Source organism: Tinamus guttatus, unplaced genomic scaffold (genome assembly GCF_059628265.1).
Source record: "Tinamus guttatus ecotype Peru unplaced genomic scaffold, ASM5962826v1 Tinamus_guttatus_pri_ptg000198l, whole genome shotgun sequence".
Lineage (NCBI taxonomy): Eukaryota > Metazoa > Chordata > Aves > Tinamiformes > Tinamidae > Tinamus > Tinamus guttatus.
In genome coordinates this window covers 854,305-877,141 of record NW_028288732.1, presented here as the reverse complement: position 1 = coordinate 877,141, position 22,837 = coordinate 854,305, and the positions used below count along the sequence as shown (strand labels likewise).

General features: G+C 36.4%; 1 protein-coding gene across 8 annotated transcripts in view; it reads left to right on the top strand.

Moving 5' to 3' along the window:
• The window catches only part of ATP11B (ATPase phospholipid transporting 11B (putative)), a 59,846-nt gene that overhangs the window by 8,640 nt on the left and 28,369 nt on the right, over positions 1-22,837 (top strand). For all 8 annotated transcript variants that reach the window (XM_088523866.1, XM_088523865.1, XM_088523863.1 and 5 more), the window contains exons 2-21: positions 2,332-2,448; positions 3,284-3,373; positions 6,428-6,508; positions 9,784-9,891; positions 10,031-10,159; positions 10,300-10,403; positions 11,392-11,439; positions 12,144-12,208; positions 12,765-12,846; positions 13,058-13,208; positions 14,703-14,900; positions 15,162-15,320; positions 15,600-15,772; positions 16,130-16,198; positions 17,231-17,304; positions 17,391-17,494; positions 17,640-17,821; positions 18,505-18,708; positions 18,957-19,110; positions 22,053-22,155. In XM_088523866.1, coding sequence (XP_088379992.1) covers positions 2,332-2,448; positions 3,284-3,373; positions 6,428-6,508; positions 9,784-9,891; positions 10,031-10,159; positions 10,300-10,403; positions 11,392-11,439; positions 12,144-12,208; positions 12,765-12,846; positions 13,058-13,208; positions 14,703-14,900; positions 15,162-15,320; positions 15,600-15,772; positions 16,130-16,198; positions 17,231-17,304; positions 17,391-17,494; positions 17,640-17,821; positions 18,505-18,708; positions 18,957-19,110; positions 22,053-22,155 — 2,395 coding nt within the window. The remainder of the gene's footprint in view (positions 1-2,331; positions 2,449-3,283; positions 3,374-6,427; positions 6,509-9,783; positions 9,892-10,030; positions 10,160-10,299; positions 10,404-11,391; positions 11,440-12,143; positions 12,209-12,764; positions 12,847-13,057; positions 13,209-14,702; positions 14,901-15,161; positions 15,321-15,599; positions 15,773-16,129; positions 16,199-17,230; positions 17,305-17,390; positions 17,495-17,639; positions 17,822-18,504; positions 18,709-18,956; positions 19,111-22,052; positions 22,156-22,837) is intronic.

Genomic DNA, 22,837 nt, shown 5'->3' with positions numbered 1-22,837 from the left:
GCGTAGGCTGTTGTTTTAAGCTTGCCTAGCCACCCAGCTGAAGCTGTAAATCCTATGGACCGAGATTCTGATTCAGCAAATGCATTCCTCCCTTTTAATCACTTCAGTCTGCTCTGCCAGAAGTATTCTCTGATAGAGATGCTCGTGTAGGTAGGCTTTGTGGTTGTATTATGGTTTTTACTCTTTGTCATAAACATGTCATAAACTGCCAGAATGCTGCAAGCTGCTTTTTTTTTTTTTCCCCCTTTCTTTTTTACCCCTGCTTTGGTCTCTTTTAGAATAGTTCGTTTTGTCTTTTTTCCAGCCTGAAGAATGTGACTTTGTGAATTGAACGTGTCTGGGACGAGGCATTTGTGAGGGCCAGATATGTTTTTCAGGGATAGGAAAGAGCTGTTTACCTCATCTTATTGATTGCTTTTTTTTCTTACCTGCAAGATATCAACAATATTTCTCCTAGAAACACTGTTCTCTTAGATACAGAGTCAGTGCTCAACAGGTATATCTCTTTTTCACCTTAACTTCATGTTTGTATTCTTTTTTTTCCTGAAGTTGTGAACCACTTGTTCCTTATGTTCTTGGCTTCCTATATATTTTTCCAGTCTTTTCTCCTATCATCTGCTTCTCTATCTCCTTGCTCCACTCTTATCTTTAAGCAGGCTTTCATACTAGAGCATGTGATTAGAGCAGCCTCCCAATGTTTGTCATCTAAAAGTTTGTTCTCCTTCAAATCTCTTTGAAAAATCTCCGTTCCTCGCTTTCCTCCCTTCCTTCTTCTGGACTTGCTTTCTTTCTGAAGCTGAATGTTGCTGCACTGATGGTGCCAAATACAGGATTTTGTGTGTTTGAGAGGATATTTTTATTATTCCTTTCCATTAAAATGACGCCATCATAAATATGAACACACCTAATGTGCTACATTAGACAACTTTGTATATTAAGACCTAAGTGTTGGCTGTTTACACCAACCCCTTTTTTGCCCTGCTTTTGTTCACAGCCCATCTGCCTGCTTAGTTAACTGATACAGAGGTATCTGTAGGAGTTCTGTAGAGTATTGGTGCTGGCTTCTGTTTGAGCCTAAGTTTGAGCACAAGCAGAGCAATGCAAGGCAGTTAGTTTCCTCGCTCCCAGGAGTGGATACGTTAATGTCCTTTCTAACTGTTTCAGTAGTTGGCCTTTCATTTGGCATCAAGGAGAAAGGAGACTTTGTATTCCCAGCACTAATCATATTTATCCGGTTTTAATATTAATAATGTTGTGATTTTCTTGCTGATATTTATCATTTTGTTCCACAACTTAAACCTTTCTGTTTTCTGTCTTTGTCTCGGCTTATTGTCTGAATTAGTTTTATTCTACGGGCTTGTTTGCTTCTCTTTTGTTATCACCTGCTTCTCCAGGCCAGAATGTTAGAGTTGGAAAGGACTGTCGGTGAGTCATGTAGCCCCAGGAAAGGCCCAAATAAAGATAGACTGGAATGACCTAGATATAAACCCTTCTGTTACAGAGACATCACAACCTCCATGTGACTTACTTTGCTTTTTAATCATTCCTTCCCATCAGAAAGGAGTTTTTGTTTGTTTTTCCAAGAGCCAAGCTAAGACTCCCTAGTGACAGCTGAAGCCTATTTCTAGTCTTCCCTGCCCTTCGCGTAACTGCTTTTCTCGGTGCAGCAGTTCGTGTATATTGTTAGCATATCCGTAGCTTCCTTTCCTTTAGGCTAAATGACCCTAATCTGTTTGCTCTTTCCTTTTTAAATTAGTCAGCCTTGTGCTGGATGTCATGTTTTCAGGATCTCTTGTCACTCACGTTCAGCTCCTCTGGATGCTCTCCAGTTGGTTCACAGCACTCGCATGGTGGCTCCCACTCCACCTCCGCCTTATGAGTACGGGAGGCCTTTTTCTCAATGATATGACATTCCCGACTCAAGTTGAACTTGTGGTCTCCTGTAGCCCTTTCATCTTTTTCAACATAATTCCTGCATGCGCCATTTGTTCTGGTTTTGTAGATGCAGCTAATCCTATCTAACCATAATACATTTCAGTCTTCCATGTGTTTGGTTGATCAAGATCTTTCTAAATTCTGTCCTTGTCCTTGAACTTGATGTTCTTGCAGCCCCAGTGTGGTGTTACCTGCAAATTTAGTCAGTGTATTCCCCTTTTCCTCACTGAGGTAATTGATAAAAATGCTCAGCATTAGTTCACTAGTTCAAAGCTTCTGCTTAATGTCTGGGTGCTTCATTTCTGGATATCTTCACACAAAGAAGAACTTAGCAACGCACTGGCATCAATAAAGTATTTTTTTCTTTCATCATCTGTTTATTATTTTATGTTTCAGGGTTTTGACCCACCACATCAAAGTGATACACGAACTATTTATATAGCAAATCGTTTTCCCCAGCATGGCCATTATGTTCCTCAGAAATTTGCAGACAACAGAATCATATCATCCAAGGTAAGAAGTTCATTTACCATATGAGAAGTACTTAATACAGTTGCACAGTGAAAATATATGTGTATATAATGCCTAATGGTATATGTACAATATTTAGTGTCAGGCAACTTCTGATATTTTTACCAGAAAAAGCCAAGGTATCTCCTTCTTTCTGTGTTGTTTGTATCCTGCCCTCTTGCGATCACGCCTTCCCCGGAGGCTGACTAATAACAGTCATAATTTCATAAGAAAAAAAAATATGTTTAAAACATCATATTTGTCCATGGCAGGATGTGGTGCACAACGCCATTTAAAGGGAAGATTGAAGTTTGTGAGGATTTATAAAACTGCCAAATTCTAAGTCAATATTCTGCGTAAAATAGATCACAGCAGTGAACTGCAATTGCAGATGCCCTCCTAGTGTGCCCTTGGACTAGAATCAATAACACTGATGGTGGGACTGGGGCTTGTCACTGGAGTGTAGGAGAGGATTTTGCAGCTGAAGGAATTAATTTCTTCTGCATTCCCTGGCTGCAGGCAGCCGAATGTCTCCAGATGATCCTAACTCAATTGGTACTTCAAACTTTGACTATGAAGTCAATGCAGTTGCTACTTCTGCTTCCCTTCTAGGTGCACTTCACAAAAGGGAGGAAAAGTTGGGATGCAGCAGTTCTGTGTGAGAGTGGGGCAAGAGAAAAAGAGTTGTGGGGAGGGGAAAAAGAGATTTAAATGAAAAGATTTAAGATGAGAGAGTTTGGAAGAAAATTGATTTTCCCTGGAAAGTTATTCCATATGTAATAACTGATCTTTTCTTCTCCCTTCCCCTTCTCTCCTCCTTTTTTTTTTTTTCCTTCAGTATACAGTGTGGAATTTTGTTCCAAAAAACTTATTTGAACAATTCAGAAGAGTAGCCAACTTTTATTTTTTGATTATATTTTTGGTTCAGGTAAGTTGAGTAATACTCATACTTAACATAGTTTTAAAAGTTAAGATGGAAATGAGGATTTATAGTGTAAATTTTGCCACTGGTTTTCTGTTTTAGGAATTTATTGACGTCTCTTTTAATATTTTATGCCCATAAGAACACTCTCCTTCCAGCTTCTGTGTGAATGGAAAATAACTTTAAAGAAGTTACATCCAATTTTGAAGTGTACTGTCCTTAGGTTTTATCTTTATGAATGTTAAAATTGTTGTGTGTGCTGCTTGGGTATTACTCCTTGGAAGTGCATGTGGATATTCAAGTTCACATACACCAAGTTGGGCAGGGCATTTGTTCTTGACATGAGAATGGATTATTTTAAGTTCTTGGTATGTCTTATTCTTACTGATTTACAAAAGCCAGATTCCACAAACGGTGCAGTTCTAAAACCCTCAAATTCAATTTGTTCACTCAAAATGAATACCTAAAAGCTTTCAATTAGTATTGGCTCTTTGTCAGGTTGGAAGGCATCAGTCGTTGTTGCTGTCAGTGCAGTATAGGTCAGAAATATTACCAGGGCTTTTGTAACCAAGTATAGCTTTTTTTCTAATAATGGACATCTACAAATATATTCATAGTATAAGAACCTGTAAATTTCCTATAATCTCTGCACCCTCAGCTCTGTAATTGTACTTAAATTCTAATGAGCTATTGCAGGCTTAGTAGTTGAAAGGTTAAGTAGGAGAGGTTCTAGGGAGAGGTAGCACCTTGAAAAAGCCAACTCTTATCTGAGACAAGGCAAGATTTGGGGAATGCATTTTAGCCATGAAATAAAGTGCTTTAAACATGTATAGCTCTCCAGAGTGATTAATCGTTTCTTACAGTGTGCCTCTTAAATAGATGGTACTTCATTTGACAGAAGCAGGAATATTGAAGAGTTTATAAGATTTGGCCGTGGTTGTGCAAGATATCAGTGGCAGTGCCAATTCTGCCTTTGTTCATTAGTTGCCTCCTGTGTTCCTTGCTCTTGTTCTTTCTCATTTGGAAAGAGTGAACTTTCTAATAGGCTGAAAATTCCTGTGTCTGGAGCTACTGAAGTCATAGTTCTTCTAACCTCGTTCGACAGAATTCATTGCCCACCCTGTCCTTCTAATTAGGAATGCTGAGTCTGTTGCTTCTGTTGTGATGTCTCACAGTGTTTAACATATAACATGAGGAAGAATGGAAGATGCTGGGGATGGAACATAAGCCTTACTTACTATTGCCATAGACAATATTGTATTTTTAAAGCTTTTATTTGTTCTTAACACAAATTTATCAATGTAGTTCAGTTTTGAGTCACTCTCTTTTCTGTTAATTTTGGCTATAGTAGTATCTAAATATATCATCAAAGAACAAATACATACATAAAATAAGGGCTTTCATTCAGCATGTCATCTTAGTATTCTCTCAGTTCATGGCTCAAGTAGATACCCTCATTTTCTTTAATGAAAGTAAAAAGAAGAACAAAAAGAAACAATGAAACACCTTTGGTATTGCTTTTCATGTGATATCTTGAATGTTATGCTTCTCAGAAACAGGAGAAAAGTTGCAGTCGGTTTTGGTCTTCATTATCAGAAGAGATTTTTCTTCAAATACTATTTGAAATTACATTAATACCCAACATTTTCATTTTTATAAGGCAAAGTTGCCTTTAAAACCTTTTCACCATGATCTCTTCTGTGAGAGATATGAATCTCATGTGACCAAGATGCAGTGTCTGTCACAACCACGTTACTCCCTTGGTGATGACAGTGCTGGGGCAAGTTCTCCTTGTGTGATTAAATGTGCTGCACACTCCGATCACCTTGTTTGCTTCACATATGCATGCCAGGAATGTGGTGACTGACTGCATTTTGGTCACTTGAAGCTCTATACCTGCTCTGAGATAGATGTGTGTCCAGCTTTGTAGTAGGAGATGGGCCATGGTGTTCTGGTGAAAGAGAGAAAAGGGAGCAGTCTGCCATGACAGTCCACCAGCCCCAAACTCCTTTTTTTCTCACATATGAGCCTCCCTTGAGAAGGAAGGAGAGAAGGTAGATGGCAGAAATGTCATGGTTAAGTCTATCAAACCAGAGTCGAACACCTCTTTCAAAGGGTATTTTTGTTCAGTGTGGTTCCAAGCAGAAATCACAAGGATGCAGTTAAAGAATGGACAGTATTGTAGGCCAGATACAATTTTGTCATGTTTTCTGAGCTGTTTGCATTTCAATGAAGGCAACAGGTCGTACGCATGTTGTTATGTGGCACAGTCTATTTTCTTCATGAGATTATTGGCTTTCAACAGAGTAAACTTCATGTATGTTCTTTTCTTTCTTGTTTTTTTCTTTTTTTCTTTTTTTTTTTTTTTTCTTTAATGGTTCCCAAAGCAATGCCATAAGTCTCAGGTAAAGTGAATCAAACCAATGTCTGTGGTTTTGAACAACTCTTGTGTATATTTTTTTTGAGCACTTGAGTATATCGTTTATTTTCTGCAGAAGAAGAGAAGCACCAACATCTCCCTACATACCTTCTTTTGATGTCTCCACTGCACTTTTGGCATGACAGCAATGAAAGCACAAATCATAAAATCTGCATGTTAACCTTAGGGAAGCAGGAAGAAGCGGTACTCCTAACAATAAGATTCTTTAATATCTGAACTGTGTGAAATTATTCCTTTTAACTTCATTTTCACTTCTAAAGTAGTGGTGGTTATACTCTATACTGCTGTTAAGCAGTACATTGTATAGAGTATTAAAATAGCTTCATAAAATGTAGATTTCCTTCTTTTGCAGGGTATTTTTGAATTCATCCTTGTGGGATGAAAACAAATCTTCCTTTTATTGAGGAGTCTTAAAATTGGCACACACATTACAAACATACACTTGAGTCTTTTCCACATTATAGAATCTTTGTTTGCATCATTATTGACATCTGCTATGTAGGTGTCAATAACTGAACATTGCCCCCAAAATACCAAATAATTTATTTGCATATTTATTTTCGAAAGTACAATCATAAAATCATATTGGGAACTAATTTCCACGTTTTCTTCTCTTCTAGCTCATGATAGATACCCCTACCAGTCCCATTACCAGTGGATTGCCATTGTTTTTTGTCATAACTGTGACAGCCATAAAACAGGTAAAGGGGGAAAATTGTTTTGTCTGAAGTCTTTCTGAAGTTAAGGTGCTTAATATCTGAACAAGATAATATTTAGGCACTGAAAGAAAAAAATGTGTCTTTTCAGAAAGAATTTGTGTATTTGCTGTTGCTTGTTATACACTTGAACTTGCGCATTTTGCTTAAGTGTCGAGTACCCAGTGACTCGCTGCAGCATCCTTAAATGGACAGTGAATGACTGCCAGGCAGCATTTTTGTCTAAACTTTACATGTCACTTTTTATAAGACCTTTTCTGAAAGCCTCTCGCTTATTCTTTTGGCATACCTCACTACCTATTAAAAGCAATCCTCCTACATAATACACTGGGAAAGGAACTTGAGGTAGCTTGGTGCTGTGTTTGTTAATGGTTAAAAGGCAAATTTTGCCTTGAGTGTGTTTCATGGTGTAAAATATACATTAATGCTATACCAAGTAAAAGTTCCAATTCAGAAAGCTGTAGGAGGTTTAGGGTATTGTATAAAAGTGCGTTCAGTGCTTTTTTAGCATATGTAATGAGAACAAAATCTTTTGAGAGTTAGTTCAACAAGGATCTTATTTAAGGACTGTACTAAACCCTGCCGAGATGTTGAGGCAATGTGAGGGCTCGTGTGAAAGCCTCCCCTACTGTTTTCTTTAAATCCTTAGAGCAATAGGGAAAAGAAACAACCAGGTAAATAAAGAAGTGTGAACAGAAACTATAATTTCTGCAGCAAGGTAATGTGCAGAATTACTTCAGAATTAGAAAGAATTAGTTATTTCAAAGTTCTGCCTGGGGAGAGGATACATTTAAAGCAACTGAAAAGTATGCAGGAATCATTTATGATGCTGCAATTTCAAGTTGCGTCCTGTGCCAGTAGGACCAAAACCCACCCTAAATTAGGTCAAAAGTAAAAATAGCTTTAGCTTTCAATCAGACAGAGTAGTGTTTGGGGTAGAGGGGATCTTAATGTTGTAGGAGTCTTTGACTTAGTTTCATGCTCTCACTGTGCTGTTTGCTGATGCAGAGTGCTATCATCACCTCAAAAAAGGTATCTTTTAAGAGCCGTAATCATAAGTTGGCAGCAGAAATTATCCCTTAAAGCACTGTGAACTGAAAGAGAGCATGCAAATTATTACAAACATTAGACTTTAATTTTTTTTCCCAGAAAGAAGTTGGATTTATGTAAAACTTAAAAATAGTCCAAAGCCATCTGTCACATTGTTCTGATGTCCAGGCTTATATTGGCAAATTTTAATATTTTAGCATCAGCTACAAAGAATAGAGATGCTGGCTGTCTTTTCTAGAAGATTCAAGTCATACTTGGCTTGTAGAGCATCAAGAATTTCTTCCGACTGTCTGTCTCTGTCTGCAAGTGCCTATTGGAAATGACCTAAGCTGATATAATGAATTCTTGTTTGAATCCTGACCCACTGCAACAATAGTTCTATCTTGGAAAGATAATTCAGCATGCTATTTCCAACACATTGCAGTTGGGCAGACCTTTAAATGGTAGAGAAGAAAGATAAATCTTCTGTTGGAACACATAAGGAAAATACCAAGTATGGTCTGAAAACCTTTTCCCATATGCTCTCAAAGCAGACGTGGAATAGGAAGAAGCTTTCAGGGGAGGAAGCACTGTCTGAAAGCACCAAGGCACTAGCTTTGTACAAAGCTGCAGCAGGATAATGTCGAGCTATAACATAATAGATACTCAAACGTTTAGAAGAGAAAAATAAAAGCATTAACAGTATCCAAATTATGAGAAGCTCTTCAGGGTGTGGAAAAGCTTTCCAGTTTCCAGAAGGCCAGTTAACATGGTGCAGCTAGAGAGCCCCCAAACCCAGGCTCTACTTCGGTCTTGGGCAGGGAGAAGAACTTTTTCTTATCTGAAGCACAGTGGTGCAAAGGTCAAAAGGGCATTCAAGACGGCAAAATGATGCAACTCCTGCTATGTCATTTTGTCACAGATCTTCCCATATCGTCCCTCTGAAGATGAGTATACAGTCCTTAGAGAAGTCCCAAATTTTCTTGTTGCTTTAAGCAAAAAAAAGTTTTGTTTTTGTTTTCTTTTAAACCAAGGAAATCTAGAGAATTTAGTCCTGTTTTTCAGTAGGTATTTAGCAAGTAGGTTGGTTGGGCACATAAATTTTTATATGGTGATAGAGTACATTAGAAGCAACTACTTTGTAGGTTTTTATTAAGTATAGAAATAAACTGGGTATGCAAACCCTGCTAATATCTGTTTCAGTTTTTTTCTTGTCTCGTATATATTGATGCTTTTATTTTAGCAGGGATTGAGAATGTAATTTAATTAGGTAATGTTTATCTGTATTTTCTGTTCATGAGATTAAGCAACACTATCTGTGTTCCCGTCACATCTTTATCATAAGAGCATCCTTGCAATATTTGCAAGTGAGGGTAAAGAACTCTCTCCCAAATGCCACAGTGGGTAATTTTTTTTTTTTTTTTTTGGTTTTAAACAGACCAGAAGAACTTGGCTCTAAGAATTCCCTGTTGTGAGGTGTCACTCTTATATTGTAGGGAGTAGACATCAGATGAAGAAGGCGCTGAAATCTGTACTTTCTGAAGAAGGCAAACTTCAGATCTTTGCCAAGTACCCATATTACTCAGCTGTTCAGATTTATGAGACAAATACCCCAAGGTTACTGGAGTTAGCTAAATTCTTGTTTTTTTATTTTTTCTTCTTCTGTCAGTCACCTTTAACAAGGAGCTGTAGGCACAGATTCTTGATGCTTTCTTGTACTGATCAGATAATGCTCTTATAGGCTCTTACTTAAGGGTTTTAGGATTTCAGTTTCCAAGTATCTTTTTGTGTGGCTGCTGTTTACTACACATCTTTTATTATTTATTTTTAAGCATTTGCCTTCTACCCGCCCCCAGAAGTCTGAAGACTGGGAATAGTTCTGTCTGTTTTAGGATATATTAATCTGTATAGATCTTGGCTTGTATGAGTGCTTGTTTGTCTTGTCTCCAGAAAATTTCAGTCTGTTTTTGTTTAACAAATTGTGGGATTGTAAGTTCTTTCACTGCTTTTGCTACTTTCCCTTACTTGTTTATATAAATCAGTAAAAACTAAGAAATTTCCTAGATTCATGAATAACTATAACTACATGAATAACTACTACAGCTGTAGTAGAATCCAAAGTTATTTGCAGGATTAGAACCGTAAAGCAAGCAACTTGAAGCATATTTGCTCAGAAGGTTTTCTGCTTTACGTGTTACTTGCTTGAAACATGATTTTTTTGTTTTCTACAGGGTTATGAAGACTGGCTACGACACAAAGCAGACAATGAAGTAAACGGTGCTCCAGTTTATGTTGTTAGAAGTGGTGGTCTTGTAAAAACCAGATCTAAAAACATTCGGGTATGTGCTTAAATACAGACTCTTTCTATTGCTTAGCTAAAGAGAGAGGACAGACATGATGATTCAGTAACAATGCTGAAATGATTTTTTCGTTTTGAAAGCTTTATATACACCTTCTCATTTGTGTTCACTTCTTTAGGTAGGTGACATTGTCAGAGTAGCCAAAGATGAGACTTTCCCTGTCGATCTGGTGCTTCTGTCATCCGATAGAATGGACGGTTCATGTCATGTTACTACTGCAAGTCTGGATGGAGAAACCAATCTTAAGGTCTGGATTGCTGCTAGGAAATAAAACTTAGTTGGATTATGATCTCATGTTTGTTTCAGCCTGTTGGATCTCCCTCTTCCTTCCATTTCCCCAACTCTCTGTATTTCTGAGTCACTAAGTTAATGGACACTGTTTTACAGACACATGTTGCGGTTCCAGAAACAGCAGTGTTACAGTCAGTTGCCAACCTGGACAAACTTGTCGCTGTTATAGAATGTCAGCAGCCAGAAGCAGATCTCTACAGGTATCACTTTATCAGTAAACATTTGAAAATAAAATAAAAATCAGGTGCTTAAGGCTAAAAGTGATATGGATCTTCCTGGGGCTAAAAATACTTCACACATTTTCTTAAATTTCAAATTTTAATAATGAGCATAAGTATTTATACATATGTATTTTTTCTCAACATTATAAATAGCAAATTAAATACGAGTATAGTAATAGTAATTCAGAAATTGTAGTGTATTTACATTTTATATTTTGATGTTGACACAAGTGTCCATTTCTTTGCTAACAAGAAATATTATTCTCAATAAAATAAAGAAACAAATGACCAGTAAGTTTGAGCAGGGTAGAGGAAAAGAAATTTCTGTGGTTCTCCAGGAGATTTCAGTCTTATGTAGTACTGTCACTTTTTTGGAATTCACTATAAGAATTTGTCATAGGCTAGCATTAATTTCAAGGGTATGTGGTAAGTGTTTGCTTAAACAGATGCTTGGTTATTTGATCCTTAGCTCAGTTTATAGAGAACATCAAGCTGATGTGATCTGACTCCTACAGAAGTTTATAACTAAGTGCTCATTCATACTTGGGCTATAACTAGTCATGCAAAATATGACAGTTGCAGAATTCACAAAGAGAATACGTTGTCATTCTTAACTGTAAAATTGTTATTTCTAGTGAATAATATGGCAACTTGTATATACTTGAGTAATCCTGGCACATCAAGAAATTGCCTCATCTATTTTAAGTAAATAAATACATTTTTTGTGGTTTTATTAATGAAATATAGATTTTTTTCAAACAACTACTTTTTTAATGATGAATTTCTAAATATCTCTTGTAAAATTTGCTGGTGTTGACATGTTTTAATTTATTGCTTGCAATATTAATAAAAGGAGGTCATTCTGTATTTATGAACTGTTAAATATGTTTTTGTAAATATAATAGATTTTATTTCTATTTTTTGGGAGTCTTTATGTAGATATTTCTGACACAACCTTTTTTCATAGATTTGTTGGAAGAATAACTATAAGTCAGCAAATTGAGGAAATTGTACGGTAAGTAAAATTTTACAAAGCATGTGTAGTGTTTAGAGCTAATGGAAGTGGTTAAACCCAGACCATCGCAAAGAGACTTACTGTCGAATTAAAAAAATAGAGAGAGAATTTTTTTTGGAAGTATGTTCTGTAACTGCATGCTTCAGCTGGAAGCAAGAAAAAAAACTGTAGAAGTTCATTTACTATCCATTTCTTCAGATGTAATGGATTGTTTTGGAAGCTTTGACTGCTTGGGGATGGGATAATTGTTTTAGATGCAATTGATGCGCTGGTAATTCTGTTGCTGTTTGTTTAAAATATTTACTGAACTTAAATGTTTCCCACTAGCAGATTATACAAACAATATTTTCTGCTGTGGCTTTTCAAGCAATTTGTAGATCCTTCTGAACCAACCATTTGGTGCATTTAGCTCAAATGCTAATTATGGAATATTGAAAGCTGTCATAGAGTATTAGAGATAGTAGAAGAAATGTGAAAGGGAGCTGAGAGCTTGTGTGGTTTGGTGTGGTGTGAGGTGGGGAGAACAGTGTTAAAGAAATCCAAGTGGAGCTAAAGTGAGAAATTGCTGCAGTGGGAATTCATAGGAGACATAGAACCTCAGTGCTTTGGAAATGGGACTTCATTACTCCCCCACAATACAGAAAACAACTTGTTTTTAAATACTCATATGTCTATATATGTCATTATTATCTATTTCTTTTTAGACCTCTTGGGCCTGAGAGTCTCTTACTTCGTGGAGCAAGATTAAAAAACACTAAAGAAATATTTGGTTTGTAGACATCTAAATACTTAAAGAGCATTCTCTTCTTAAAACGTGCTGATGAACTGTGGTTTAATTCTCATTGCGCTGAAGAAATCTTAATAGTCCTGATGGTTACCTGAGGGGATATGGCTATAGATGAAAGTACAATATTATGCCAAGTAATTTCTGCGGATAAAAAGTAACAGCTCTGCTATGTGGAAATATTTTAAGTGGTTTGATAAAGGAGTAACTTAACTTTAATGGATAAATGGGTGGTGTTAGTTATCCGTTGAGACCTCTTGAGATTTACCATTACAATTTCCATAAAAAAGTACATTTGGAAAGCCATACAGTCCTAGTAATGAAGAACATTTTAGTAGATTCAAAAATTACTTCACTAGCTTTGTTTTGCTATTGTGGAATATTATTAACCCTTACAAAATACTGCCTCAGCATTGTATTGAAGTAAACATTATCACCTCTTGATTCCATTCTGTGTCTGGGAAACAGAATTAAAAATTCTACAGGTTGCATGCGTGCAGAAAATAAGGTATAACTCTTCCCCGTGCTCTTTCCTTTCCAGGTGTCGCAGTGTACACAGGTATGGAGACCAAAATGGCATTAAATTACAAGAGTAAATCTCAGAAACGGTCAGCAGTAGAAAAGTATGTTTATTTTGTAGTGTCCTTTCTTTTTTTTTTTTTTTGTAGAATAATAACCATTAATGTTTATATTTACTGTATAGGAACCTTAAATCCATGTGAAATGCAGATTGCTTGTAAAAAAGATTCTCTTAAGTTTTTGATCATTATATGCTAAATTTGTGAACGGATTAAGTAAATTAAACTGAAATGGTATTTTTTTGCCTCTTTCTAGGTCTATGAATTCTTTCTTGATTATTTATTTAATAATCCTCCTCTTTGAAGCCATTCTGAGTACTATTTTAAAATATGCATGGCAAGCTGAAGAAAAATGGGATGAGCCTTGGTATAATGAAAAAACAGAGCATGAAAGAAACAGCAGTAAGGTAATGTAGCTTTACCCACCTGCATATCTGAGGAGTCTTCAACTGCTATTTAAGTGTGGTGTTTATAATGTCTCCCTTCCTGGATATAGCTGAAACAACCATAGGATTCACTTGCTAATCTGTTTGCCATTAGCTCAGTGTTTTTAAAAACCTTAGTCCTATGTATTTTGACCCTGGTGTATAAGAATCTTAACTCTGTTTTGACTCTGCTTTTTCCTTCATTTATGAAAAGCCCAAGTGTGTGATGTTTGTTGTTGTTGTTTTTGACAGGGCATATTTCTGAGGTTGTGTTCTGTTTTAAATTGTTGTTGGCTTGGGGTTTGTGCCATTCTTTAAATGAAAGGTGAAGGAGAAAAACTGTTCTTGTGCACATTTTGTTGTAATGATTTCATATTTTAGACATTGCAGATATTCTGTGATGCTGAGTTTGTTCAGACAAGTTTTTAAGGTTGTAATGTTACTTGAGCTTCTTCCTAATTCCTCACTTTTCTGTAGAGATTGGCCAGATTCTTCGAAATGTTCTTAAGAGTCTGCAGTGATGAGAAGTCTGTCTTAGTTTTAGACTGTAATCTAAGCGTAATCGTTCTATATTTTTCGATGTTCTTTTAATCTTAAATTTATGATTTATGTATGACGCACCTTCTTCCTAAGTAGTTCTGGAGCTAAATGACACTAATGCTAAGAGGTAGAGGGGAATTTTTCAGAACACAGTTAGACATTAAGTTTCCATGTGTCGGACTTGGAACACCTCTGTGTCTCCCTCTAAAAGTGTCACTAAGTAGTCCCAAGTGAATCACAGTTTTCAGGTTGCTAAGTGACACTCTCTTTTAGTACTTGCATGTATTTAAAAACTGTTATGTTTGAAATGGTCAGTCAAGTAAATGCTTGCTGCCTTTAAAGTAGTTGTTCTCAAAGTTAGGATAGCATGTTGAGCCTTTTCACTGGGCGCGGGCAATAGACAGGAACCCTCTGGTCCATATGCTGTCCTAAAGCATTTTTATTTCCAACAGAGATACTGCGTATTTGTCTATGCATGGAATATCAGTTGCTTGGTATTGCCATAACAGTTTCCTTAGAAAAATGAAGTTTCCTTAGAAAAGCCTAGGAATGATGCAGTTGGAACACGTACATGGAACATGTAACATGTTTGTCCAGCCCAGATTCTTCAAGAGAGTTTCGGGGTTACACGATCACCGCTACGGTTGCTACTAATTGTCAGCCTTCCTAGCAGACTCAGAGAAGTCAAAAAAATAATGAACTTGAGAACTGAAACATCCAGTCGTAGGTTAAGGCAGATTTTTTTGCATCATCCTGAAGGCAGCCTGGAAATGGCTGCATAGTCTGTGCATATGTTGTATCTCTTAAGCAAGCAGAGAACTTGAGTCTCCTCTAGCTCTATTAGTTTGTCATTTTCCATAAGTCTGAAACGTACTTAAGTGACCGTGTTCTACTTGATCACTGCACTAATCTTTTACTTTTTTCTTTCTCTCATAGATACTGAGATTTATTTCAGATTTTCTTGCTTTTCTGGTACTTTACAATTTTATCATACCTATTTCACTTTATGTGACTGTTGAGATGCAGAAATTTCTTGGATCTTTTTTTATTGGCTGGGATCTTGACCTCTATCACGAAGAAACAAACCAGAGAGCACAAGTAAATACCTCAGACCTCAATGAAGAGTTGGGACAGGTAGAAAAAAATTGCATTATCTTTCTCTTCCTCCTATTTTACTTTTTTCATAATGATTATTACAGACTGGTTGTGTTTTGATTAATTTGAAAGTAAGATATTAACATTTTATTTCATGGCAAAAATTGAAATTTTAAGTTCTGTTATACAACCAAAAAAAAAAGAAGATATGTAGTAGAGTGAGTTGAAATTTCTTGTGGAAAGGATATATAATTCCAAACCTGTTTTTTTTCTTGTTGTTGTTGTTTTATTTTACAATAGATAGAATATGTGTTTACAGACAAAACTGGTACATTAACTGAAAATGAGATGCAGTTTCGCGAGTGCTCCATAAATGGCATAAAGTACCAAGAGATCAATGGGAAACTAACTCCAGAGGGGCTGTCTGAAGATTCTCCAGATGGAAACATGCATAGTTTGGTGAGATTTTTTTTCCCTTAGACATCCTAGATATTTTGTTTCAAATAAATAGTCTTTAGGTATTTGCATTAAAGAAAAAAAATTTTTGAGTAGATTGAAACTATTAACTGTTATCGATCAAATGGTTTGTGGTAAATAGATTGAGAAATGTGATTTTTTTTTTTTTTTAGCATGGCATACTCTAGCAGTTTTTTTTAATAGAAACATGTAGTTTTATAGAGTGTATTCAAAACTGGTTTGGCATCTAAATGTAACAAATAACATTTTTGTTTCTTATAGGTGAAAGAGGAAGAGCTCTTCTTGAAAGCAGTTTGTCTTTGTCATACAGTGCAGATCAATGCAGATCAAACAGATGGTGCTGATGGTCCCTGGCATGCCAATGGAATAACATCCCCATTGGAATATTATGCTTCTTCGCCAGATGAGAAAGCTTTAGTTGAAGCTGCAAGCCGGTAGGTTACAATTAAGGAATTCCTACTAGGGCAGACAATTTGTTTTAAAAGCAATCTGAATAAACACACCAAAAGTTTGTAAAGCCCAGGGCCTGGCAATGACAGCTTGTTATGGAAAAATACAAAGAATTAAAAAATATAAACACCTAGACATGTTATCAAATGTTAGAAAATATATATACAAATCCTTACCAAATAAAACGGGGCAAAATATGTTGCTATTTAAAATACTGCAGAATGTGGGCATTCTTCATTTGTTTTTCCAGAAATACAAACAGTAATGGCATATGAGAGTCCTATTTTCTTTTGCATTAACAATCAAATATCTGTTTTGGTTTTGGTTTTTTTTTTTTTCAGTGTTGGAGTAGTCTTCACTGGAACTAGTGGGGACACTATGGAAGTAAAAAGTCTTGGAAAACCAGAAAGGTACTCATCATCTTTCCTTCTTTTCAATGATAAAGCAGTGATGAGGATTATCGTAATATTCTCCAGTTAATCTCTCTGTTCAGAAAACAGAACAAAACAAAGGCAAAAAAATCTTGCCTTTTCCTGAACCCCACCCTGTTTTCCCTTGACATCTTCAAAGCAGCTTATAACTTACTCCTTACCAAATGGAATTGAGGTGCAGGAATCTTCTGTGTGAGTTATTTTGTCTAGATGTATATTATCCCAGTTTACATCTCTGTCCATTCTTCAGAGGTTGAGACTCTGCTGGAGCTAAAATTGCATTGTTTATTCAAGCTTTAGTTTGTGCTTTCAGTTCTGGAAGCTCCCAGAATCAGCTGTGCTGGCATCTATTGCACATGAATAATCTAATTGGTTTTACTTGCCCTAAATGAGTAAAATTATTATTCATGTTAGAGATATTTATAACATAAGACATAAGCAGAAACATTATTGCTGCAGTGTGTCATAGCATTGTTTCTGCATTTGACCCGTGTCAGTTAAGTGTCAGGTCTTCAAACAGCTTCCTCAAATCAGTTTTCCAAACTACTGCTTGCTAACTGAAAAAAAAAAAAAAAGACAGTTATCAGAGTTATCAGAGATCATACAGTCTTTTTTGATTGCATAGGTTGAGCATTAGAAAATAAGACATAATTCCCAAGTTATACTTAAAATAATGATAAAAGAATAAGTAGGAGCTGATAGTAATCTCCAGATGTAAAGTTAGTGTTCAGGAATCAAAATACTTACTGAGAGAAGAATCTTTATTCTTATGGGACAGAACTGTGTCTATATTAAATGTATTTGAACTGTTGAAAAGCAATTAATTGCAGAAACATAAATAGCAGTAACTTCCTGAACTGGTAGCATTTCATTTGGAGTTTCCTGTACTAAGATGACACTTCAGGAAAAGCTCCTTGTGGTCAATGTATAGTTATAAGTACTTCTCTCTGGAAGCTCATTTTTCAAAAAAAAATCCATTTTCCTCTTTTTTTCTTTAAAACAAAAACAAAGGTATAAGCTGCTGCATGTTTTGGAGTTTGATCCGAATCGCAGAAGAATGAGTGTCATTGTAGAGAGTCCTTCAGGTAAGAGATCAGAAGTTGCCTAACTCGCAGTTGATAGCTTCTTTAATAGTGTGTATTCTTACTCTTCATTCTGTTTTATATGATAGGGGAAAAGCTTTTATTCACAAAAGGAGCAGAATCTTCCATTCTTCCTCGTAGCAAGAGTGGAGAAATAGACAAAACAAGGATACATGTGGATGAATTTGCCTTGGTAAGTGAAGGCATCTGTCTATCTGGTTGCAAGAAGATTCTTCTGATGCAAATTCTGAGACTTGTAGTGAACAAATAGCAGGTGACGCCTTCTTGTTAGACTGAAATTTGGTCCGCTCTGAATTTAGTCTTTTATCCTCTCACAGAAAGGACTAAGAACTTTGTGCGTAGCCTACAGAAGTTTCACGCCTGAGGAGTATCAAGAAATTAGCAAACGTCTTCAGGAGGCCAGGACTGCCTTACAGCAACGGGAAGAAAAATTAGCAGATGTCTTCAACTTCATAGAAAGGGATCTGGAATTGCTTGGAGCTACAGGAGTGGAAGACAAGTATGTAATGCAATTTCTCCCAACTACACTCAAAAACACAGCAAGTTTAGAATTTATTACTGCCTTATGATATGCGTCATGGTAAAATGTCCAGTCGCCCCCCAGAATTGTATGCTCTTGGTTTAGTATGTTTGCCACAGGTTTTGCATTGGGGAGGCTTCAGACGTATCTTGTACCAGTTGGTCTTGGCATAATAACAATAACATGCTGTACTTCATGGGAAGAGATGTCTTTGATCATAATGTACATGAAACAAAGTATAATTTTGGTTATTAATTAAGGGTAATAGCTAATTCCTTGGCAGAGCTTCTGTACATGGCTACTTTACAAATCATTCTGCATGCATGTTGTGTACTCTATAAGTTAGAGAGTATTGTCATCACATCGCAATAGATGCTAATTGTTATAGAGTGTTTTAAAGCTTCTCAAATACAGTAATGTTGCCTAATTTAAATACATTCCTATGGCAAATTTTGAATTGCTTTACTTAGCAGGCCTGAAGTTCAGGCTTTGTTTCACCAAAGCCTTGAGTGTATTGGTGATAATAGAGTATGTCATAAATAACGATGGTGGTGGTGGTGTTACAGAATGAACAGGAGATACATATTTTTATATATATTTATATATGCATATATATTATTTTTGGAACATTCCATTGATTATAAAGATTTCCTTGTTTCTAGGCTGCAGGAGAAAGTCCAAGAAACTATAGAAGCACTCAGGCTGGCTGGGATCAAAGTGTGGGTACTCACTGGAGACAAGCATGAAACCGCTGTTAGTGTCAGTTTGTCATGTGGACACTTTCATAGAACCATGAACATCCTTGAACTTGTGCAGCACAAATCAGACAGTACATGTGCAGAGCAACTGAGGCAGCTAGCCAAGAGGTAAAATACTATCCCAGTGTCACTATCCCAGTGATTATATTAATATGGTTTTCTTCTCATGTCAAATTTTATGACAGTTATTTTGATATATCTGCCAAGCAGATGAATTTACTTTGCATCTTCAAGTTTATTAAAAATCAGTCTAACAGGCTTGATCCTCTGCCTGTTATGAACAAACTGCATAATTTGTAGTACAAGTGATTTTTTTCACCTCCCACCAATACGAACACCTTCTTGTCCCTGAATAGAATAAAAGAAGACCATGTTATCCAGCATGGACTAGTTGTGGATGGGACCAGTCTCTCTCTTGCACTCAGGGAACATGAAAAACTGTTCATGGAAGTTTGTAAAAACTGTTCTGCAGTGTTGTGCTGTCGCATGGCACCCCTTCAGAAAGCAAAGGTAAGTGAGGATACAGTCGGTTGTCCTATAAGTATTTTTAACTTGCTTTCTAAAGGAGTCAAGGATCTCTGCAAATGCTTTGGCCATTTGACTGGCATTTTGGGCTTCTTTACTCACTGTTAAATTCAGTTGAACTGAAGGAACTTGCTCCTTAAGCTAAGAATGCTAACTTGCTACATGCTTTTATAAAAACTAGTAAACAGAGTCACAATAATGCCACCGCCATCTGTTATTTTCGTAATTTCCTTTTCATTAAGAAATCTTTTGGTAAAAGGAAGTTTTACAAGAATAAGTTAGATTTTTGCCACATTTGCTTTCTGGAGTGGAAGAAAGAAGATGTGAATTTGATTGAGATGAGATTAATTATCATAACATGATTGCACTGTATCAAGTCACTGTTTACTGTATGACAATCTCTGTATCCGCATTCAGGTTCTATTCTATAAATATCCTCTTTCTCATTTGACATACTGTCTTTTTGTTATACAGCTTTTCAAATATAGATAAAACAGCAAGTAATCTGACATAAGCATTTCCACAGATTTATATTTTTAGCAGGGAGAAGGGAAAGAAACATCATTTTAGCCTGTTTATCAGTGTAATAAATAAATAGTTTTGTTAGCTATTTGCTTAGCTACAGCACGTTCCACATCTGTGCCCTTCAGATCCTGTCAAGTAGCATTTTCTGCCCACTTGTGAAAGTCAAGTTCTGATGTCTGTCTCCTGCAGTTGTGTAGGTTCCTGTCTGGCCACAGTTGGAAATATCTTGAGAACTGCTAGTTTTCATGCTTTGCTTTAGCCTCTGAATGAACTCATTGGGTTGTTGTTGACATAATTATTTACAGCAATAGACTAGCAGACTCTAGGGGATACTGTCGTGTAACTTACTGCAAAGTGAGTCTCAAAGAGATGAAAATGGCTGAGGGTCTTTCTCCCTTCCCACTTTCCAAGAGATGTCCCAATTTTTATTGCAGCTTTTAAAAGCACTTCATTGTAAAACTCTTCAGGTGTGTGCTGAAATTACCCTTTCTACCAAGTTTTATATAGCATTAAAAGGATATTGTTTGTGACTACTTGAAGAAAAGTAGTTTTCCTGATGAGCATCCACTTTGTACATATGCCTCAGCTAAAATTTTAGCTATCTCTTGGGTTTTTTTGAAATGTACTTTTTACCTGAGTTGTGTCTGTGTTCATAATTTGTCACTAAATCTTATTAGTAATATGCTTTTCTTTTCACTGCCATATTTGGCCAATAGCAGCTAGTAATGCTTTCTTAAATTATTATCCTGTCCAACAAATAATTTCCATTATTTCCTGTATTTTGTCATGATTTACAGTAACACCAAACTGTATTGACAAGACTTCAATTTTTAAACCTGTAGGAGACAAATGACTGAGACAAATACCATTCAGCATGGGAGGGTAGAGCAGGGAAGGAAATGTGTGGCAATTTGTTCTAGCCTTGTGTTTGATCTTCTGCTATAGACACTTTTTATGAGGTTTATTCCATGATTAAGCTGGAACTCAGCTTAATGTTTCCATTTCTGCTCGCACTCTGCACTCTTTTTTTTAGTATTAATGCATGTTAAGGTATGGCCAACATTCTCACTAGCTGTGTATATATTTTTCATACGCTTCATGGCTTTGATGTCTTTTTAAATGTTTTTCATGTCAGTCATTCAGAGCTGTTGGTAACTGCTGCTAGTAGGATTTCCCAGGGGATTTGTCTTGACCTTTTGGAATAGATGTTTGTCCATCTAAATTACCACAGTCTTCAGTCTCTAATGAGGACTGATCTAAGTGATATACTGCAGTTCTGCTACATTTTTAACACTGCTTACTAAGATCTGATACTTGAAATAATTACTCCTTGGGAAGGAAGAACCTTTATACTTGAACATCAGTACCTACAATTAGGAAATGTATCCCACAGTCTGGTGGATTTCTCTGGACTATGCCCTGAATTTAATCGCTGTTGTATTTCTCATGTATACTTTGGGAGGTGATTACCACTCCTGAATCAAGGCGCTGCCGTTGCCAGCCAGCACTTGGTTATTTGAATACAGGCCTTTGTGCCTGCTGAACTGCACACAGTTGTTGCTCCGTTTATATTTTCCCTGTGTGCTTTCCAGCATGTTGGAGAAACACACAGTATCTCTTCAGTAATATGTTTTTCAGACAGCCATATGAAGCTGTATTCAGCACCTTCACCTGTGCAGCCCAGGCACTTCCAGATTAAAAGGCTAATTAACTTCCTTTGACCAAATACCTAATTTGATTAATTCATTTCTAGGGTCCATTTCCTTTCTGGGAGCAGCAGAGTTGTCACAGCTCTTCTTTTGGGGATTCTAGAGCCTGAAAAATTTTCATCTTCCTGTCATCTCTTCTGATACTTTCCAGCACCTCATTGGGGGCACCCTTTGGTGATAATGCAGTTGCTTTAAAAATAAGAGAACTATTTTCCTTAATAGCACTATCTATTGGTCTTTATTAGTTAGCTTTTTTTCCCTCTCTCCTCTCCCCCCCAAAAAAAAGCAACTCTTTTGAACTGAACCTGACTGTGTAATACTGAAAATGTGATGCTAGCAGTCTGATGAAGGGGATTAAACCTTGGATTACTCCCTTAATTGAATTGAAATTAAATTTTTGATATCAACTTTCGACTGTTCTGTATGATAAACCAACAAATGAAGAGTTGTGATAGAAAAGTTAAATATGTGGGAGTTTCATTTATGCCAAATAAGCAGGTTTCATATTTAAATAAGACTTGTGCACCATAGCAAACAGTTTTTCTAAAGAAACTATGAATTTGCATGCAAATGATAAAGATGTTTCCTACCCAAGAGTGCCCATTCCTAAAACGCAGTAACTAAGATGCTCCGGAATTAGACAGGCAGCTACAGACTATGCCACTAATTCTAAACTTCTGCCTTTTTTTCCAGGTAGTGCGACTGTTAAAAACGTCTCCAGAAAAACCTATAACATTAGCGATTGGTGATGGTGCTAATGATGTGAGCATGATACAAGAAGCCCATGTTGGCATAGGTAACTTTTGTCAGAAGGCGGGGGGAAGATGCAGTTTTTAGTGGAGAGTTAGATCGTGAATAGTCTTAATCCAAATATGTATTTCTAAAGAGTTGAGCTTCTAACACTTGTGTACCTCTCAAATACATGGTATTGGTGTGAATCATTTCTGGTAGCTGAATTCCAGTGTAATTTAAAATGCAAGGCTGCTGCTTTTCCAAGTTTTATGATTATTACATAGCTGAGCATTATTCAGAGGCTCTACTTTTTGCAGTCTTAAGAGCAGAAAAGTTTTACTTTAACCAGCATCTTGATAGAGCTCAGCATGAAAAATAAGGAGTGGCTAACTCCAATCTCTGTCAGGTCCTCACCTCCAGTGTAAACTTGATCCTTAAGCCTTTCTGTGCCCTGTGCCTTTCTGTCTACACCACATATATGTCATTGTAGAAATGCTGTTTATATCTAGTTTGTTCTTAAGGAAAGGTTTTCATTATATGTTCTGAGAAACTGTTACTGGTTCTAAGCTATGCTTGGTAGCCTGCTCTGTTTTCCCCTACCTGGCCTATACCTTTATATTTCTTTTCTGCTGAGATATATAACTCAAGGTGTAAAACACAAAATATATCTGAATGAATTGATCCTATCACAAGTATAGTTTTGCTGTTTTCTTTTTAGCATACTTTTTTGGATGATATTTGGCAAT